General features: G+C 37.5%; 1 protein-coding gene across 2 annotated transcripts in view; it reads left to right on the top strand.

The window, feature by feature from the left end:
- Positions 1 to 384: 384 nt before the first annotated feature.
- DEK1 (calpain-type cysteine protease family) overlaps positions 385 to 21124 on the top strand; it is a 32272-nt gene continuing 11532 nt past the window's right edge. For both annotated transcript variants that reach the window (XM_039023206.2, XM_039023207.2), the window contains exons 1-13: positions 385 to 1174; positions 1283 to 1458; positions 2197 to 2447; positions 8092 to 8274; positions 8387 to 8522; positions 15041 to 15171; positions 15259 to 15373; positions 15459 to 16491; positions 16620 to 16730; positions 18419 to 18477; positions 18902 to 19064; positions 20480 to 20753; positions 20950 to 21100. In XM_039023206.2, the coding sequence (XP_038879134.1) occupies positions 1334 to 1458; positions 2197 to 2447; positions 8092 to 8274; positions 8387 to 8522; positions 15041 to 15171; positions 15259 to 15373; positions 15459 to 16491; positions 16620 to 16730; positions 18419 to 18477; positions 18902 to 19064; positions 20480 to 20753; positions 20950 to 21100 (2732 nt within the window). In that variant the 5' untranslated portion in view covers positions 385 to 1174; positions 1283 to 1333. The remainder of the gene's footprint in view (positions 1175 to 1282; positions 1459 to 2196; positions 2448 to 8091; positions 8275 to 8386; positions 8523 to 15040; positions 15172 to 15258; positions 15374 to 15458; positions 16492 to 16619; positions 16731 to 18418; positions 18478 to 18901; positions 19065 to 20479; positions 20754 to 20949; positions 21101 to 21124) is intronic.

The following is a 21124-nucleotide window of genomic DNA, read 5'->3' as shown; positions in this document are numbered from 1 at the left end:
ATTATATTACGGAGAATACATAAGAATAATGTTCATGATTGAATGTTACTTAAAAAATAATAAGAAAGAAGATGCGTCCCGAATTGCACGTCTAACCATGACTATGACTAAAAAGAAATGATAAACTTGTATTCATTGGAAGACTTCATTGACTCTTTGTTGGTTTGTTCAAATCAAATTTTCAAATGGATTCAAAACCTACATACCATATTTAAAAAAGTTAAAGGAGACATGTTTAGAAAGAGAGAGAGAGACTTGTGAGACCAAATTGCTTAAAAAAGTCAAATTTGTCAAATATAAAAACAAACAAAAAAATGGACCTTTTTCAATCCCTACCTAATTCCATACAATATATATAAGATAATTCTTACATCCAAATAATTTAAACAAATTACTTCACTTTTTTCTGAAAACATATATAAAAAAAACACTTTTCTATTTTATTATATCTCCAACTATTATTGACAGTCTCATCCCTTTTTTTATCTTTTAATTGAACGAAGAAATTCTCCCATTCAGACATTGGCTCATGATTCCCCACTCTCAACTCCCACGCACGCGAACACGTTCCAATAAACTTAATAATTTTAGCGCGTAAATAAAACGCGCATTATCCGCGAGTGGGAATAATAAAGAGATATCTTGAGATTTATTTATTTTATTTTTACCAGCCATCGTCTTCCTACTCCATCGCTAAGCATTTTTTTTGGTTTTATTTTGTTTTGTTTTTTTAATAAAAAAATTATTATTATTTTTTTCTCTCCAAAGAACCTTTCCCCTTTTTCACTCTTCACTGTTCAAACGAGAGGGAGAGAGAGAGCAACCAGTAGGGTTTTGTTAAAATTTTTGTTCTTCTTTCTCAAAAGCTTGTTCATTTTTGTTTGGTATTCAAATCTTTGAAATCACAGAGATAAACCCAAATCATCAAACCCTAAAAATCTGTTCCAATCTTCCCCATTTCTCCTTTTTTGACTTTGATTCCAACAACTTTACTTTTTCTCACTCTTCTTCACCTTTCTCTCTCTTTCCTCACCCTTTACTTCACATGCCGAGCTAACCCAATTCCTTTTTTCCCTTCCCCAAACCCTAAATTCCCATGTTTGAACACTACCCATTTTAGCTGAATTTCATAATCATGCTGTTTCTGTCTCATCAATCAGCTGCAGTGAAACAGGTAACAATTATCCAGTTCGTTCCTCACATGGTAACTTCTTTAGCTCTGGGTTTTCAGTTTTAATCGTGCTCTCTCTTTGTTTCTTGCATTTTTTCTTCCTTTTTTCAGTGGAATTAGTATTGGTTTTGATGCATGCGGGGTAGCTAGTAGGAGGACGCCATGGAAGGGGGCGAGCATAAGGTGGTATTAGCGTGTGTGATATCAGGGTCGCTCTTCTCGGTGCTGGGCTCCGCCTCGTTTTTCATACTCTGGGCTGTGAACTGGCGTCCATGGCGGATTTACAGGTAATTTTTTTTTTTTGTTTGTTATGGATATACTGGTCTCTTCTATTGTGAATTTTCCTTGGATGGCACCAGAATTTTTTGTAATGCTGTATTAGTTTACTGGTTCCAGGTTGTAATCAAGAATGTTGTGGTAAGGTAGTGGATGTTAGTGTGGGACATCGGTATTTGATTATGCTTTATAATTCGTACATCATAAAAATTTACTTGTGCGAGCATCACTGTCCAATGAGCGGGTCGATTAACTGAATGCTGGGTCGTCCTGGGTTGGAAAGATTTATAGTAGGGCAAGGAGTCTGGATCAAACATTTCTTTATTCTCTTACTTGGGTTATGATTGAGTTATAGTTCTTACAATATGAAAGCCCTAAAGGTTAAAACATATAGGTAAATTGTCTGGTTTCTGAGCAGTTGAATGAAGATAAACGGTAGGTCAATATCTGTTGTTTTGTATCACTCGTTATAATAAATCATCTTCCTTATCTTGAAATGCCTATCGAAAATTGTTATACCCATTTTTCTAAGCCTGGTTTTTATTGTGTTATGCATGCATGTGTCTAATGGAAATGGATGCTTACGTCTTTATGGTGTAGATGAATGGATTCTTTTGTCTTCCTTTTGTCCCTAATATATTTTTCTGGTTTCTTATATATATTTATATTATATATATACACACACACATGCACACACACTTATATATTATATTTTCATCATTTTTAATGCAAGCACAATCTTTTTTCAGTTGGATCTTTGCTAGAAAGTGGCCAAACATCTTGCAAGGACCTCAACTGGATTTGCTTTGTGGTTTTCTCTCTTTATCTGCATGGATATTAGTTATTTCTCCAATCGTGGTGCTGATCATATGGGGGTGCTGGCTGATTGTAATATTGGGTCGAGACATTACTGGGCTTGCTGTAGTGATGGCTGGCACCGCTCTTCTACTGGCATTTTATTCAATTATGCTTTGGTGGAGAACACAATGGCAAAGCTCAAGTATGTAGCTGTACTTGGTCTAATTTTGAAAAAATTATTACTACTCACCCTTGTATCTGGTTAATAAAATTCCTATCAATTGTTATCTTTTTAAATGACATTCGACTTTCTTGAATGGTTAGTGGTAAGATTTTTGTATTCAGCTGGGGAGAGGAGGGAGATTTTACGAGGAGCAAGTAGTCCAGTTGTTGGTTGTTTAGCAATTAGCATACTTCTGGTTTATTCTAGCACCATTAGAACTGTCTAGGTTTAGAAACCTTTTGATAATCTTACTGTTTTTTGTTTTCTTAGAAGTTGGTCAACAAAGTATGGATGGGGTGTTAGTAATATAATGATCTCGAATCTCTATATCCGTATGCATATGCATGTTTGGATGATTTTAGAGTTGGAAGTGTCTAAAGCTTTTTCCTCTAATGTGTGAAAAAGTTCCCCAATTGACAAGTCTATTCATTTGTCCTCCTTGTGGTAAAATAATAGTACGCTTAAGTAGGTATGGCCATACGTCGTCAATCAAGCAGCACAAAGATCAAGGCATGGCTTACAAGCTATAAGAGCCATATGAACTTATCAAGCAACGATTTTCTTCATTTCACCTTGAGAAAAAGTTGAAAGTTGGTTATGATGTTATTGGTATAGTTAAATTTGGGTAGGATTGTTGTTTAGTTATCTTGTGAGGTGTGTGGATTCAGAGAAAGGGTAGAATTTTTAGAGGGATGGAGTGGTCTTCGGAGGAGGTGGGAGGTGTGGGAGACGGTGATGTTTAGTGCCTTCTTATGGGCGTCAGTTTGTCAGACTGTTTATAATTATCAACTCAGAATCATTCTTTTGAAGTGGAGCATTTTTTTTGGTTGAGGGTTTTTTATGGGCTTGATTTTACATGTTCTTGTATATTCCTTCACTATTTTCATTGAAAGCTTAATTTCTTACTAAAAAAGAAAAAAAGAACTATGTTCAATCATGCAAGACGCATGTGCGAGACAAATTGCATTAATGTAATATTGTACGGATAGGGTAGGTGGGGATGAATCTAGCGTAATAAGCAAACATAGCTGATGATGCAAGTGTGATGTGAATTGCATGTGACGTGCACTTTTGTATCAATTGGGGATGCACTATGGGAAAGAAAGTATTCCGATTGGAGGAAAGTTCCAACCTCTGATTGATGATACATTTCACCCTTTTTTATAGCCAGAAAGGTATTCAATCTTATGGATGACTTCTAGTAGTTCTTCCATCCCCTCATGTTCCACCTATCCCTTCACTCCCAAGGGATTTCGTATAGTTAGACAACCTAGAAAGAGTTTTAGCTCTTTTGGCTGACTTTTAGCCCCTTTGATAGGGTGGCTATCCACATGTGTCCCAAAGTGATGTCCATTTTTTGATAATGGGTATACTCAAGAAAAAAGTTTGGAATTTGACCTCTCTTAATACTCACGAGGTCATGGACTCCTTTTCGTTTAGGATCCCCTTTCAACATGAAATTATTTATTGAGCTTCATGTGGAATCACATGGGTAGTAAGTAAACATAGCTGATGTTTTATGCATATAAATGTTTGTAGATATAGCACAGACTTCTTAAGAATAAAACCCACTGGAAAAATTTTGAAATTTGTCGAGAAACTGTAAGTCAAGGGTTAAAGATGTCCCGTACTTCAGACCTCCCACCTTTGAAGATTCTCCTATTTATCTTTAACTAGTTGTTTGATTGATGGTGCAAAGCATTGCTTGCCATAGAAGCTGACGTTATTGTGAAAGACGATTTGAATAGGTACCTCTCTAATCATGGCCTTACTTATATACATGGACTGAAGTTGCACCAAAAAATCTTTTGGAATCTCCCCAATTGTTCATTGCAAAGTGACATTCCATAATACATGATCTAAATTTTCCAATGTCGAGGCACCTATTTCTCATTTCTCTCTTTGTGACAGGTGGTTATTCTTGAAGCATTTAACATGCCATACTACTTACCAACATTGCATTGCTTTTTGCTTCTATTTGTTGTCATTTAAAAAATGAGAAGAAAACCCTCTGGCTTCACACAAGAGGAACTAATGAACCTTCAATAAAACCAGAGTTCTTTCAACTCTTTTATGAACTCGATCTTTTTAGCTCTATACCTGTGCAAACTTTTACCATCCGTCGCAAATTATAGCTCGGACATTCCATTACCCACATGGAAAGCTTTTTTGTAATTCCTTTGGCACAGTTTCCTCCCTTTTTGTATTATTTTGTTTCATTGATGAAATATTTGTTTCCTCTAGGAAAAAAAGGAATTTTAAATTTCCTAAGCTTGGTGAAGAAATGATAGTTGAAGCAAAAAGCTGCCCAATCAAATAGGCAAAAAGAAGATTTAGCTAAGAAACAACATGAAGGGTTTAAGGGTCCATGCATGTTTCTCTTGCAAGGTGAGTATCATGGGCACCATTGCATGTAAATCCAAAGTTCCCCTATCATACCCTGGAATTATGGGAAAGGAAAATGGTGAGAATCATTTTTTATGGAATCAACAACTTTCATTGAGAAAAAAACGAAAGAATACAAGGGCATACAAAAAAAAGCCCACAAAAGCAACCCTTCTAAACCCTTCAACTAAGTAAGATATTACCAAGAGCATAATTACAAAAAAGCTTCGAAACCGAAACCCAGAGCGAAACATGAAACCTCAGTAGGACCAAACCTTGCTAGGGTCATTATCCAGACCTCTAAGTAGAGTTAATATAGTTTTCAAGCAAAGTAGAGTTAATGTACTTTAATGATCTTCCAGAAAGTGAATAGTAACCATTCTTGGAAAACACATTTTTATTTGGTTCCCTGACCCCTCTAGACAGTTCTTGTTCCACCCTTTCCTTCATATTTCAACCTCTACTTTCTCCTTTTTTTGGTGGGTTAAAATTCCAAAGAAGGTTAAGGTTTTTGCATGGTAGGTTTTACATGAGAGGATCATATCTAAAAGCGTCCTTCCTTCCTCCTCCATCTGCCTTTCGTGACAAGGGTCGATTTTTATGACTGGCTAGGGTGTGTGCTATTGTGTGGGATCTTTGGGGTGAGTGAGACAATAGTCCGTTTGGAGGGTTGGAAAGGGGTCCAAGTGATGTTTGGTTCCTTGTTAGATTTCACGTTTCCCTCCAAGTTTTGATTTTGAAGACCTTTTGTATCTATTCTATTGGTTCTTTTTTGTATAGTTGGAGACCCTTGTTTTAGTTGGGCTAGTTTTTTTTGTATGTTCATGTATTCTTTCATTTTTTCTCAATGGAAGTGTTATTATATAAAACAAAGCGTTCCTCCTTCGTTTTGTGTATGCAATGATGCATTCTTTATAGGAGGACCTTGACATTTGTTGTGGGACTGCCAATTTGCTTAGTTTCTCTAGGATTGTTGGAGATTCTTGTTTGGTATGTGTGGTGCTTAGGTAGGGATGGCAGCTCGTTGTTGGGGAGGTGCTTATGAATCCCTCTTTTAAGAAAAAGGGAAAAGTTTTGTGGCAAGCTAACTTCTTTTGCTTTTTGTGGGGTATTTGGTTGGAGAAAAACAACAAAATTTTTAGAGAGGTTTGGTCGGAAATTTTCACGGCATTTAAGTGGACAGTGGTCCCCCCAAATGACATCATTGCTGCTATAGAGTATTGTTCTATGATCTACCTTTCAAAGCTTCCAAAGAGCAATTATGGAAGTGCATTGTCGCTGAGATTTTGTGGAAGATTTGGGATGAAAGAAATGCTCGTATCTTCCGGGAAAAATACAAGACTTCAACTGACGTCTTAGACTCTGCCATCTTCAATGCTATTTTTTGGTGTAAAGATATACCGGCTCTTAAGTGCCATAGTTTTACGTTCCTTGTTACAAATTGGAAACACCTTTTGTATACCATATGATTTGGTTCCCTTGTACTTTTGGATATCTTCGGATATTTCATTTATCAATGAAATCGGCTCTTATCCTAAGAAAACAAAATTTTTAGAGAGGTTGAGCGATCGGGTGAGGAGGTCTGGGAGGTGACTAGGTTTTTTAATGCCTCCATTTGGGCTTTGATTTCTGGGCCTTTTTTTTTTTGGGTAATTATGACATTAGTCTCGTTCTTATGGATTAAAGTCCTTTTCTGTAATTTGTTTGGGCTCCATTTTCTTGGCCTTTTCTTATTGCCCTTGTATTCTTTAAATATTCTTAATGAAAGCTCATTTTCTTACCCCAAAGAAAGACCCTATAAAAAAAATAATAATAGCAGAGCTGTGCAAACTATAGTGTACTAAACCACTCAACTGGTTTTGTTTTGTTATTATTTTGAATAGATTGGTTTAATTTTATATTAAGAAAAGAAATTATATTTTTATTCTTTCACCTTTGTCTCTCTTATTCTACTTTTCAATCTCTCCGTCTCACCCCTCCATTCTTTTTTCTCTTCTTTCTTTCCTTTCGATTAGAGATTTCTTTCTTTTCTATTAATGATTTATTTCATTTGTCTTCTCCCGTACTATTCTACATTGGTTTGAGGACAAAATTGGCTAACTGCCAATGTGGCCGGTCGGTTGGTGCTACAAATCCTCCTAGACTTTGATGTTCCTCGACTGATTTAAACTGATAAATTAGTTTTCGGTGTCAGTTTGACCCAAAATTGATGCCAACCAACTGTTGTGCATCCTCGGTGAGCATAGAACAAAAATCTATTCATTTCTCTTTTTCCATGAGTTTGTTTTCGTTAAGTATGTTGTAGTCTGTAGAGGAAGGGTAGGAAGGGTTCTCACGTTCGTCTCCTTGTTTTCTCAATTGGTGTATCCCACTGCCACCATGGTTGACCTATGGTCATTGAGGCCAATGAAAAAGGTAAAAGGGGTTACCAACAATGGGTTCGAATCATGGTAGTCACTGGTCACCTACCTAGGATATAATATCCTATAAGTTCTTTTGACAAGAAAATGTATCCCGACGATAAAATACACAAGTCGAGGTGTGTTCAGAGTTCAGAATGACTCATACACTAACAAATATTAAAAAAAAAAAAAATTGGTGTGTATCTCATTTCCCTCCAGTATAACAAAGTTTCTTCTATAAAAAATAATCAGTAAAATGAAGTTTGTGCATGAAGTTTGCTTTTGGTAACTTCACTCTACTTTGATGCCTTTTCCTGTTTTTTATACTTAGACTAGAGGAGTACCTTGAGGACATCCAACAAAATTGAAATCCTTAGACTAGAGGATGCAATGCATCTTATATATCTACCTTTAATTTTATTGAAATCTAGGTCTTGGAATAATTGTTATTTTTTTTTTTCGAGCTTTTGTTGAGATAAAGATTACGTCTAGGGATGATTAGCAAAGTTGTGAAAGTCCATCTATACCTTCGTGGAGTGCTTTACCATATGTCTGCTTTGATTATGTTGAAAGAAAATCCTATGTCGTGCTTATGTTGTTGATATCTAATTGTTATTAACAATGCACTCATTCAGGGACAAGTTAATTGGTAAATGGGAAAATGTTGTATTGACGGAAGTTCATCAGGTGTTTGAACTTCACGATTGCAATATGTCATACCAGCACGATGTTGTTTAAAGTGCTTTCTTGCATCATTTGTAGGGCAGTAATCTTTTCTTTAAAAATCTTTTTCATACATTCATCTTGACGTCACGATGTGTTTGTTCCTTGGACAGGGGCTGTTGCTATACTTCTTCTTTTGGCGGTTGCGCTTCTATGTGCATATGAACTTTGTGCTGTGTATGTTACAGCTGGTTCTAGTGCATCGGAGCGTTATTCACCTTCTGGTTTCTTTTTTGGTATATCAGCAATTGCCTTAGCAATCAACATGCTCTTCATTTGTCGGATGGTCTTTAATGGTATACCCAAAAACTCATCACCACCAAACAATTTCTTCTATTTTTGCATTCCTTTTCTTTGACAGGAATCTATTTTTTGCATCCTCTTTTACATATTTTTCTCTTGGTTCAGGAAATGGATTAGATGTGGATGAATATGTGCGGAGGGCATATAAGTTTGCATATTCTGATTGTATAGAAGTGGGTCCCTTGGCTTCTTTACCTGAACCACCTGATCCTAATGAATTGTATCCTCGTCAATCTAGTAGGCAAGCTCTCACATCATTCTTTCATCTTTATAAAATCAATTAGTTACGAAATCTTATAATTATGTGGCCAGTGACCACTATTCTTACTAGTTTTTTGGTTTCCCATGGTGTAATACTGTGGATGTATTTTTGGGTTCTTTCTTCTTCTATTTAGTCTTTTCTATTTTTCTTCTGGATACTTGTGTCCTCAATCTTCCATATTTTGATTTCACGTTAAAGTCATTTTTTATCCGTTCTTATTATTTTGTTTCTTCTAATAATTTGTCCCGTTTGTTCATCTGCTCAGGATTAAGTTAAGTGAATCACGAGGAAAAAAATCCTTCAATTTGGCGTACTGACCCTGTGATGTGAATAGTTTATGTTGTAGTCAATTAACTATTTAATAATATTTCAAATATGGATTCACTAGTTTGTGATATTATAATTATATTTTAATCTTGAAATGTTAACTGTCCAGTGAGCATATCTTATATTTTTATTGATTAAAACAGGGTTGGTAGACTTTTCATTAGAAACAAACAAGTATTAGGAAGGTTTGAGAGAATCATGTGGTGCACTGTTGTCTTTCTCTTCAGGATATTAAGGCCTTATAGTTGTTAAATGCTAAGTTTTATTTGGATTTTCTCAAGTTTTAGTTTCCAAAAGCTAAACCACATAATATTTCAGATTGCTGCCAAGAGGTAAGTTAGGACATTTAAGTGGCCAAGACCCTCATTTGTATACTTCTGCTTATTGGCAACCTCACTTGAACTCTGGTCATCAATTTGGCCATGTCAATACTCGAGCTGAAAGCATATTTGAACAGGTTGATGATGTTTTGAGGATGAGCTTTGGTTTTTTAAATCCATCAATGAGAAAATGTTGGATGTTATCAACGAACTGGGGGTGATTAAGATGTATTTTTCCCATACAAATGAGAAAACCTTCAACCAACTAAACCTCAACTTCTTTATACAATATTGTTCCAAACACAAACAGAGAGAGAAAAGGGGAAAGATGTTGACAAGGTTCTTTAGCGGTGAGATTCCGCTTGGTTTCCCATTGAGAATGTTGGTGTAGCCAAAGTCAATTATGTGCATCTAAGAAATTCCAATCTAGTTTTTCATTGACCTTTTTGATATGTTAATTGGAAAGGAGGCCTTGCTTTCTCTTCCTTCTCTTCTCACGCACAACTTTATTAGTCACATTTGCAAACAATATGACCTGATTGGGAAGAGGAGTTAACGTGTGCTAGAACTCTGGCTAAACAATAATTCATCTTTAGGTTGTTTGGAATTTATGTATCTTTAGGGAAAAAAAGAATTTACATATCTTTAAAGAAACTTGTTAGTCATTATTATTGTCAAGTATTATAGATTGCAGTCTGGTTGTGTTTGGCCTCATCAGATTCATGGTGATTCTTCTAAAGCTCCCTAGAGATCTGTTTGTTCTAATTTGGACCTATTGGGATTTGAGTGTCTATTGTAACCTCAATGATCTGAAAATCATTGAATGGGGATAATTTTTTTGAAATTACAAAAAGAGAGAGGGAAAGGAGCTCCAACCAAAGGAGTTATAGAAGACATCTCCAATTGGTCAAAAGAGAATCAAAACTATAAGAATGGAATAAATTTGACAATTTACACCAAGAGATAGCAGTATGAACAACATGATCCATAAAATAGTCATAGAGCTGAGCACGGTCGTCGAAGAGGTGGCTCTTACGCTTGAGCCAAACATACCACAAAAAGGCTCTAATGAGCTGTTTCCAAAGAAGACTCTTCTTTCCCTTGAACGGATCATCGTCGAGCATAAGAGAGAGGAAATGATTGATGTCTGATGGGAAGACCACATACCAGCTGAAAGCATGAAGAATATGGTTCCAAAACTATGCAGATAATGGGCAGAAAATGAAGAGATGGCTTTGAGTCTCGTTATCCTTCTTACAAAGAGGGCACCAACCGGGAGAGATCATCTTTGTTGGGAGACGATGCTATAGCTTATCATGTGTAAGGACCACTTTGTAAGCAAGTTCCCGCAAAAAGAATTTGATCTTTTTTGGGTAGTGATCAGACCAAATAGCTTCGGTGTAGCCAACAAACGCATTAGTATTGTTGTGGTACCTAAGAGCAATCCAAGATTTGGAGGAGAGAACTCCAGATTGTTCCGGCATCCAATACCATTTGTCATTAGATTGCAGAGGCTGATGGTTTGTGAATAGAAGAGACAAATTGGCCCACTTAGCAATTTCCAAATGATTGAGATGCCTAAAAAGATGGAGATCCTAACAACCCTCTAAAGTGTTCTAAAGGTGAAAAACGGAGGCCTCCTTGGCAAGGGAAAGAGCAAATAGATTAGGGAAGGCTATATGAAGAGGCTGCGTGCCCACCCATAAGTCAAGCCAAAATGAGATAGAGCACCCATTACTAAGAATAGCAGCATGTTGATCCACCAGAGGTTGATAAAAAGACAAGTTTTTTCATGGGCCGAGTGCACAGAGTGTGTGATCCAACTTTATTATCACAGACAGAGGAGCCAAACTTGGCAACAATGACTTTCTCCACAAAGCATGTCTTTCCACCCTAAACCTCCAAATCCATTTACTAGGAGACTTTCATTTCTCAACTTTATATTAGTGATCCCAAGGCCACCAACACTCTGGGGAAGAGTAACAAGATCCCAACGGACAAGGTGGAGGTTGGACCCTCCCTCTTTCCATTTCCAAAGAAAATCTCTATAGAGCTTTTCAATCATATGGGCCACTTTGCTAGATATTTTGAAGAGGGAAATGTAGTAGGTAGTGTCACATCCCCACCTAGGTTTACCTCTTATACCTGGAAGGAGATGTGAGGACAACAGGTACCACCCTTTTGTTACACTCGGGGGAAGAGTAACAAGATCCTAACAGACAAGGTGGAGGTTGGACCCCTCCTCTTTCCCTTTCCAAAGAAAATCTCTATAGAGTTTTTCAATCATATGGGCCACTTTGCTAGGTATTTTGAAGAGGGAAAGGTACTAGGTAGTGTCACACCCCCACCCAGGTTTACCTCTTATACCTGGAAGGAGATGTGAGGACGGCAGGTACCACCCTTTTGTGGCACTTACTGTCCAACTACCTAACCTAATTTCAATCTTAGCCAAAGATAAATAATTAAAAACCTTTATTTTATTACAACATGATAAAGTTCATACAACTTAGTAAATTTACAACTATTTGCTTTTTAACCCAGACTCGTCTATTGATTAAGAAGTTCATCTTGTGGCAGACCTTGACTTTGACTCTTCTGCTACATGCGAAGGCAAACATAAATGAAATGATTGAGCTAGAAGTCCAGTGAGTGGTAAACAACTTGCAGGGTTTCTTACAACCCATAACAACAAACGGAATGACGTTAGTGCGTAAACAAATCATAGCGAGGTTACTTCTCAAACTTTGACCTAGTTCGTAACCGTTCATGCAGTTTCTACACACACGGTAGATAGTGGATATTTTAATGTTTCACTCCCTATGTGCACATAGATCTACCTCTTGGAGGCTCAAAACCTATACACATCGATCCTCTAGGTTCTGAGCCATAAGAGGTAGATCTATGTGCACATAGGGAGTGAGACATAGAAAGATCAACTGTCTACTGTGTGTAGGAACTGCAGGAATGGTTACAACAAGGTTGAGGTTTGAGAAGTAACCTCGCTATGATCTGTTGATGCACTAACGTCGTTCCGATTGTTGTTAAGAGTTGTAAAAGACCCTGCAAGTTGTTTACCACTCACTGGGCTTCTAGCTTATTCGTTCCTTTTATGTTTTCCTTCACAGGTAGCAGAAGAGTCCTGGTTGTTGCTCGAAGTCGAGGTCTGCCACTAGATGAACTTCTTAATCAATTGATGGGTCTGGGTAAAAAGCAAATAGTTGTAAATTTACTAAGTTGTATGAACTTTATCATGTTGTAATAAAATAAAAGTTTTAAATTATTTATCTTTGGCTAAGATTGAGATTAGGAAGTTGGATAGTAAGTGCCACAAAAGGGTGGTACCTGCCATCCTCACATCTCTTTCCAAGTATAAGAGGTAAACTTGAGTGGGGGTGTGACAAGTAGAGAGGTTGCTTGAATCAAAGTTAGCTTACCACCTTTAGAAATATATGAAGCCCACACTTTGATTCTCCGCTTGATTTTCTCAACAATTGGAGCCTAAAAAGAAAGGGTCCTCGGCTTGCCATTAAAGGGGAGCCCAAGGTAGGAATTAGGCCATGTACCAACCTTACAACCATAGAGGTCAACAATACTTTGAAGCTCAACCGAGGAGAGGTTAATGCCCAAAATTTTAGACTTGTGATGGTTGATGGATAGGCTAGAACAAGCTTAAAAAACATTGATGAAATCAAGTAGATTTTTTATGTAGTCGTGGCTGTATGTGGAGAAAAGGATAGTATCATCGGCGAATTGAAGATGACTAATGGAAAGGCCATCTTTACCAACCCCAAAACCCTGAATTTTCCTATCCGCTTTAGCTTGAGTCAGTAGTCTATGAAGGGTATCAATAATAATGTTGAAGAGGAAGGGAGACAGTGGATCTCCTTGCCTGATACCCCTAGTGGTACGAATTTTACCTTGGGGACGAGCGTTGATGATGATAGAGAAGTTTGCAGAAGTTAGATAGCCCATGACCCATTTTCTCCAATCGTTACCGAAACCCCTAGCTTGAAGGATGGAGTCAAGGAAAGCCCAATCCACCGTATCAAAAGCCTTCTCGATGTCGAGCTTGATCACAATGCCTTGTTTATCCTTCCTCCTCCATTCATCAATGAGTTCATTGGCAATTAGAGATGCATCAAGTATTTGACACCTCTACGAAGGCCAATTGGTGCTTAGAAATAATGGAAGGGAGAACCCTTGCCAAAATTTTGTAGCGCCCGTTGTGAGGCTAATTGGTCTGTAGTCACCAACTCTTCGGGAATCAATTCTCTTGGGTATAAGGCAAATATAAGTCTCATTAAGGATAACATTGATGATACCATTCTTGAAAAAGTGTTGGAACACCCTCGATATGTCAGCTCTTAAGAATGTGCCAAGACTTTTTATAAAACTCGATTGTAGAGCCATCAGGGCCCAGAGACTTGTTTGTACCAAGAGAGCAGACCGCAAACCATATTTCCCTTTCAGTAAAGGGAAGTTCCAACTACTGTGACTGTTGAGTAGATAAGGAGGGCCAGACTAACTGGGGCAATGCCTGGAGATTGGGTTTCTTAGTGTATAGTCTAGAAAAGAAGCTTATGAATTCAGCTTCAATTTGGGATTCAGCTTACCGTGTACTCAGATCGCCTTCACTAAGCCATAAATACTTGTATTTTTGTCTCCAAAGGGTTTCCTCCTTGGCCACCACTGAGAGAAGTTGGGACTTGAGGCTTCTTTTCTGCACCCTATGCATAGGAAGACACTCATTGGATTCCTCAAGGCTGTTCAGTAAGGTGATTTTGGCAATGAGCTGTTTTTTTTTGTGTGTTGATACAACCAAAAGTAGACTTATTCCATTCCTTGAGAACAACTTTGAGACCTTTGAGCTTAACAATAAGTACACGACCCGGTCTACCACACAAAGGGGTTATCTTCCACCAATAATCAACAGTGATATCAGAATCCCTGTTCTGAAGCCACATATTCTCAAAGCGGAATGGCATTGGGCCCCATTTGTCAACACCGATAGATAGTAGAATAGGGTAGTGATTGGAGGTGGGTCTCTCAAGTCTCTTGGATGTGGTAAAAGCAAATTTCTGTTGAATTCTGTCGGTAAGCAAGAACCTATCAATGTGGGTGAATGGGGATAAACTTTCTCATCTTCTTCCTTGATTGGTTAAGGAACCTCGATGTTTATTGGGCTTGGCTGCTAGATCCTTCCAATAAGTTCTCAGTTAAATCTTTTAGAGAGGTTTTTACACCTAGTTCTGAACAATCTTTATTTAGAGATTTGGAATGATACTTATCCAAATTGGATTAAGATTTTCCTACAGAAGCTTAGTCTTGGTGCAGTAAACATGACTGATCGTCTACAGAGAAGAAGCCCTTATTTTCATCTCCATTTGTATTATGTGTTTGTCAAATTCTGAGTCTCTAGGACACTTATTTGCTCCCATTGCTCCTTTGCATCAAATTATTGGACGACTATTCTAGAGGTTTTTGGATGGTCTTTGGCCTTATCAAAATATCCTCTTTTTTTGTGGGTTGGCTTGCTCTCAACTGAGTCTTTTTTTGGTCTCTTTGAGGAGAAAGGAATGGTCGCATTTTCAAGGATATTTCTTGTTCTTTTGATTATTTTATGGGTTCCATTCTTTTTTATGCATTGTATCAGTGTAAATGTAAACATCCTTTTTACTGACTGTAGCCTCCACTTTAATTGCTAATTGACTGACTTTCATGTAATATTCCTTTAGGTGCTCGACCCTGTTACTTCATTTATCAATGAAATTTGTTTCCCTTCTCAAAGAATTTATTTTTGTCAGCTGATAGTGTGATTGTTCATTTTTGGGTTGGATCTTCCATTTTCAGGGCTTCACATCTTGGGCTTCTTTATGTTGGTTCGGTTTTAGTACTTGTTGCCTACTCTATTTTATATGGCCTTACGGCTAAGGAGGCACGCTGGCTTGGTGCCACTACTTCTGCTGCTGTCATCATTCTTGGTATGTTCCAACTGCTTCACCTATATTTAACCTTATTTACTCTTGGATTTTCTGATGTTTTAATTCTTTTGGGTACTTGTTTTGTAGATTGGAATGTAGGGGCATGCTTGTACGGGTTCCAGCTGTTAAAAAGTGGTGTTTTAGCACTTTTTGTGGCTGGCATGTCTCGTGTTTTTCTCATTTGTTTTGGAGTTCATTATTGGTTTGTTTCTACCAATTTCATTTGGTTTTCTTATTACTAAATCCGATAACTGTTATCATGGTTCTCATTTTTCCTTCTGCATCAGGTATTTGGGACATTGTATAAGTTATGCAGTTGTAGCTTCTGTACTATTGGGTGCAGCTGTGATGCGTCATCTTTCAGCAACAGATCCGTTTGCTGCTAGGAGAGATGCCTTGCAAAGCACTGTGATTCGCTTGAGAGAGGGATTTCGCAGGAAAGAACCAAATAGTTCATCAAGCTCATCAGATGGTTGTGGCTCAAGTATGAAACGTAGTAGCAGTGTTGAGGCAGGTCACCTTGGTAATGCTGTTGAATCTACTAGCAAGAGTGGGCCAGCAACACAATGTACAGCTGATGGTAATAATTGGAATGGCATCCTATGTCGAGCTGGTAGTTCACAAGAGGGTATTAACAGTGATAAGAGCATGGATAGTGGACGGCCAAGTTTGGCTTTGCGGAGTAGTTCTTGTCGTTCTATCATCCAAGAGCCTGATGTAGCAATGTCGTTCGTGGATAAAATTTTTGATCATAATAGTTCCTTGGTGGTTTGTTCTAGTAGTGGGCTTGACAGTCAAGGCTGTGAATCTAGCACGTCAACTTCCGCAAACCAACAGACATTAGATTTGAACTTGGCTTTGGCATTGCAGGAAAGGTTGAGTGACCCAAGGATTACATCTATGTTGAAGAGAAGCTCTAGACAAGGGGATCGTGAATTGGCTAGTTTATTGCAGAATAAAGGACTGGATCCTAATTTTGCAATGATGTTAAAGGAGAAGAGCTTGGACCCAACTATCCTTGCATTACTTCAAAGGAGTAGTTTGGATGCGGACAGAGAACATCGAGATAATACTGATATTACTATCATTGATTCAAACAGTGTTGACAACATGCTTCCTAATCAAATTTCTCTATCTGAAGAACTGAGACTTCACGGGCTTGAAAAGTGGCTTCAGTTCTCCAGGCTTGTACTACACAATGTAGCCGGGACCCCAGAACGGGCATGGGTGATCTTTAGTCTTGTCTTTATTATTGAAACAATCATTGTAGCCATATTCCGTCCAAAAACCATTGACATTATAAATGCGAAACACCAACAGGTGAATAGAGCTTTTACTTACATATATGGAGTACTATGGCATTATTGAATTTTGGAATTATCAAATTTGTGAAATGTCAAGGTAAACTCTGTGTTTCTTCAAACTAAAACTTTTTCTTGTGCTTTCAGTTTGAATTTGGCTTTGCTGTCTTACTACTATCTCCCGTGGTCTGTTCGATTATGGCTTTCCTCCAGTCACTGCAAGCAGAAGAAATGTCAATGACGTCAAAACCACGGAAGGTATGCATTCCATTGTGAGATTAAATATATGCAGATAAGAAAATTGTTTTGATTTACATCAATGAAATATTGTTTTCGTAGTTACATTAATTTTTAGTAGCCCCTAGCATTTCTTTTCTTATAGGTGGAAACAGCTCTTTTCTTGTAATGTGGAGGTTGCATATAGAGCTTTATTTTCTACTGTGGATATTGCAGGGCTTGTTAGGTAGGCAATTTGAAAATAGAAATTTGAAAACAAAGAATTCAATGAAATTAGAGTTGTATTTCATGCTTCAAATATACGTTTTATGTTGGACCCAAATTTAAAGCCCCAAATCAATTATAAAAGGTTAGACAATTTTCTCTTTAAATTTTTTTCCCGGAATGTCTAGGAAGTGTCCCAAACGTGTCTCACGTGCCTGAAATTAAAAATAAATAAACAAAAATACACATGTCTGGAGCGTGTGTGTGTCTGACATGAACACTGGATAAAATGGATTGTCTGTGCTTCATAAGATGCAACTAAACAACAGAGCAAACCTATGTGAATTTTATCTGTTATGCAAACATAGATACTGGCCTAAAAATCCTAGGTGAATTTAGGCCAAGTACGAAGTGATGTACTCTGTCCTTCACATTTATGCAACTTTGGAAATATATGCCTTTAGTTTATATGGGCGAGCATCATTATTTTCTCAGCATGATGAAGGGTGAATAGTGAAATGTCTTGTCCAAATCTTACTGGCCATAGGTGTCCAAAAATCTTGCATAAGATTGGGCTTTGATAGTCATCCCCTTTAGGCACAGTCCAGTTGGTTGAGGACTTGAAAGTTTGGTATGTCAATGTGGAGGTCTTAGTTTTTGAGGAACTCCTATGTTGTTTAGGGTAGGAGGGATCTCATTTTGGTCCCCTTCTTCTCCTGGGCTTTTCTTCTTGTTCTCTCTTTTTTCTTACGAGGATTGCGTTTCTTCCTCCCGCCTCTCTTAATTTTCTTCACTTGGGAAGATTTAGGTTCCAGGAAGTCACATTCTTTGTCTAGCAGGTCTTGCTTGGAAGCGTGAACATCTTATACTGCATGCAAAAACATGCTTCCTTCTTTTTGCGGGTGTAGTGGTGTTCTGTTTACAAAGGTGCATCAAAGAATCCTGACAATGTCCCCTGGGGTTGCAGTTCTGCGTATGGTCTAGATTTTAGGACGCTTTGGGAGTTTAGTTGGCTTGGAGTTGGAGCAGAGATTGTAGGGCTGGGATGGAGGAGGTTTTGTTGTCTTGTTGTCTCCCCATATCTCATTTCCCTGGCAGGTGTATTTTTTTTCGCTCTTCTTTGATGCTTTGACTTGTGAAGAATGAAAAGGCTTTTAAGAGGCACTGATGCAGTAGAGTTTTGGGAGGTTGTTAGGTTTAATAATCAATACCTCACTTTGGACCTCGGGGAATAAGGCTTTTTGTAACTATTAGCTAGGTCTTATCCTTTAAGATGGGAGTATTTTCCTGTAGCTTTTTGAACTCTTTTTTGTTGGGTAGTTATTTTTTCCGGATGTCTTTGTACATTCTTTAATTATTTTTAATGAAAGCTCGATTTCTTATAAAAAAGATCTTTTAACTGATACTCTCTTGAGTGTATAGTTCTATGATTTGGTTCACACGCATTAGGTTTCTAATGATATTATTTATTTTGGTCTATGCCTCAATATGATCTTTTTCTGCAGTATGGGTTCATCGCTTGGCTACTCAGCACTTCTGTGGGGCTTTTACTTTCTTTCTTGAGGTTTGTCAATATCATCAATCACCAAGTATTTTTTTTTTTTGTCTTTTTGGAAAAGCTCTACAGCTGTAGTGGCCTGGGAAAGTTGGAAACTGGACCTTTTTATTTATTTATTTATACTTCCATATTGATATTCATACTCTTCTTTTACATTGAGGTTCATGTCCATTTTTCTAAGAATTGAATTCTTTCTTTTGAGTGTTCTATAGTTCCTCTGTTTTATTATTATTTCATCTGCACAGTTTCCAACACCTTTCCAGTTTTCATGCCTTTTTTAAAAACTTTTTTACCTGGAGCCTTTTTTCATCTTCCGTCACTATGTCAATTTTTGTAGCAAAAGTTTTTGATTTCCGTCCTTTTTTTAGTTTTATTTTGATCCATTGACTTTTTCCCCTTAGTTAATGATTGTACACGCTCTGTTTTGCAGCAAGTCATCGGTCCTTTTAGGGCTGTCCTTAACAGTTCCACTCATGGTAGCTTGTCTTTCCCTTGCCATTCCTATATGGATCCGGAATGGGTACCAGTTTTGGATTCCTCGAGTACAGTGCATGGGTTCTGCAGGAAACCAACGAACTCTTGGAACAAAGGAGGTTTGTATGCCTGCTTTTTAATTTTTAAAATTTTAAAACTCCTTTGGTCCGGGGTCCTTTCTCCCCCTTTCTTTTGTAATTTCATACATCAATGAAATTGTTTCTTATGAAAAAACAAAAGAAAAAGAAAAAAAACTTCTCCCATTTTACTTCCTTGTAAAAATGGAAGTTTTGGTTTCAAGTTGTAATTTCTGATCTTGACTCTTGTAATCTTACTGTTATGGGTGGGATTTGTTATTCTTACCATGTTGCAAATCGTTCTCAAATTTTCCAATAGAACTAGAAGTAGGTTCTTCTGTCAGAGTAATAAAAGAAATTAGAAGAAAACATTTTATTATATGAAAAAAGCGACACATTACGGGCACACGACATCACAGAGAGATTCAGGATAAAAGGAAGCATGGAGTTCACAGCTAAGTGTTTTGACTACTTGGAAGGTGTATTTCAAATTTCCAAAGGGGGTGTAATGTTGGGTGTTATGGAATATTAGTGGTGCTCGCATAGCTTGTAGATGGGATCGTGAGGAATAAAGCAAATTAATATAATTCTTTTAATCATTAAATGAATCATAGGGACTTTGAGCCTCTGTGCATTTTTACAAAGATGCCTCAGTGCATTTTTACAAAGTTGCCTCTTGTGGTTCAAAGGAAGCGTAAGTCTCAAGGCCATAGGTTAGAGTTTCCCTCGAGGTGACCCTCAAGGTTTAAGCCTCAAATAGCCTTATAAAACATCGATGTGAGTAGCCCATAGAGAGGGTCAATCCTTAAAATTCTGCCTATCTCCTAAACTTCTAACTCCTTTTGTTTATGGTTAGTCTTTCTAACCAACTTTTCAGGTAAGTACAAGCACACTACTATAATCCTAATTACAACTCTTCCGCTACTAAAATTCATAATATAATTCCAGGTGTTTAATCATAATTAACTTGAAGAATCAATTTTGATAACATTGAGTCTTCAGCAATCTCAGTTTTCTTTACTCAATTTCACGAGTTACATGGAGAATTATATTGGGAATTTTAGTAGTGGAAAGAACAATTCTTTGAGACTGATGCTTAGAAGAGAAACATGAACATAGCAAGAGATGAACCTCTTCCCAACCTCTAAAATTCCTACCATTCCTCTCAAGCCAAATGTTCCATAGAAATTTGACAAACCAGCCATCGAAGGCCTTAACCCTTTGCAAAAAATGGTGGCTGCAGAAAAACTGCCTCTATCATAGAATAATAGTCTCTGTTCTAAGCCAAACAAATGCCGAACAGCTCCATAAAGCAATCCCAGATTGATGGGTTTGTCAAGTTATTTCTATGTTTACAATATCTCCCTGTTTCTATTATTTATTTATTTCTTTTTTTCATAACTCTTCAATCACTGTTCAATGCTGCATCTAATTTCGCTATCGTGATGATTTTACAGGGGATTGTTCTTGTGATTTGTATGTCACTGTTTTCTGGATCTGTGATAGCTCTTGGTGCTATAGTGTCTGCCAAGCCTCTTAATGATTTACGCTACAAAGGGTGGACTGGTGATGACAAAAGCTTCTCATCGCCCTATGCCACATCTGTGTACCTTGGCTGGGCTATGGCATCTGCAATTTCTTTAGTTGTCACTGGTGTGCTGCCAATAGTTTCATGGTTCTCAACATACCGTTTTTCCTTCTCTTCTGCTGTTTGTGTTGCCATATTCACAGGTAACATCTTCAGGTTTTCTATAGTTGGCCTTTTGGATTAGTTTCTTTGAATTAGTGGTTTATATGACCTCCTTACTTGAACAGGATCTGTTCGATTGGTTGAACAACTGTGTCCTTGAGTTCTAAAACTAGTGGTTTATATTTTATAGGTCTGCCTAAAGTTGGTCTTAATAGTGTTTTTTTTTTTTTTTTATAGTGGTTCTTGTCATGTTTTGTGGTGCATCATATTTGGAAGTTGTGAAATCAAGAGATGATGGGGTTCCTACAAGTGGAGATTTTCTTGCTGCCTTGCTTCCGCTAGTGTGCATCCCTGCTTTGCTCTCTCTTTGCTCTGGACTATATAAATGGTGAGAGCCTATACCTTGTACAAT

The sequence above is a fragment of the Benincasa hispida genome, chromosome 2 (assembly GCF_027475165.1).
Source record: "Benincasa hispida cultivar pf3 chromosome 2, pf3_genome.v1.1, whole genome shotgun sequence".
Classification (NCBI taxonomy): domain Eukaryota; kingdom Viridiplantae; phylum Streptophyta; class Magnoliopsida; order Cucurbitales; family Cucurbitaceae; genus Benincasa; species Benincasa hispida.
The sequence above is the reverse complement of the archived record's forward strand: the minus strand, read 5'-3'. Positions and strand labels throughout refer to the sequence as shown.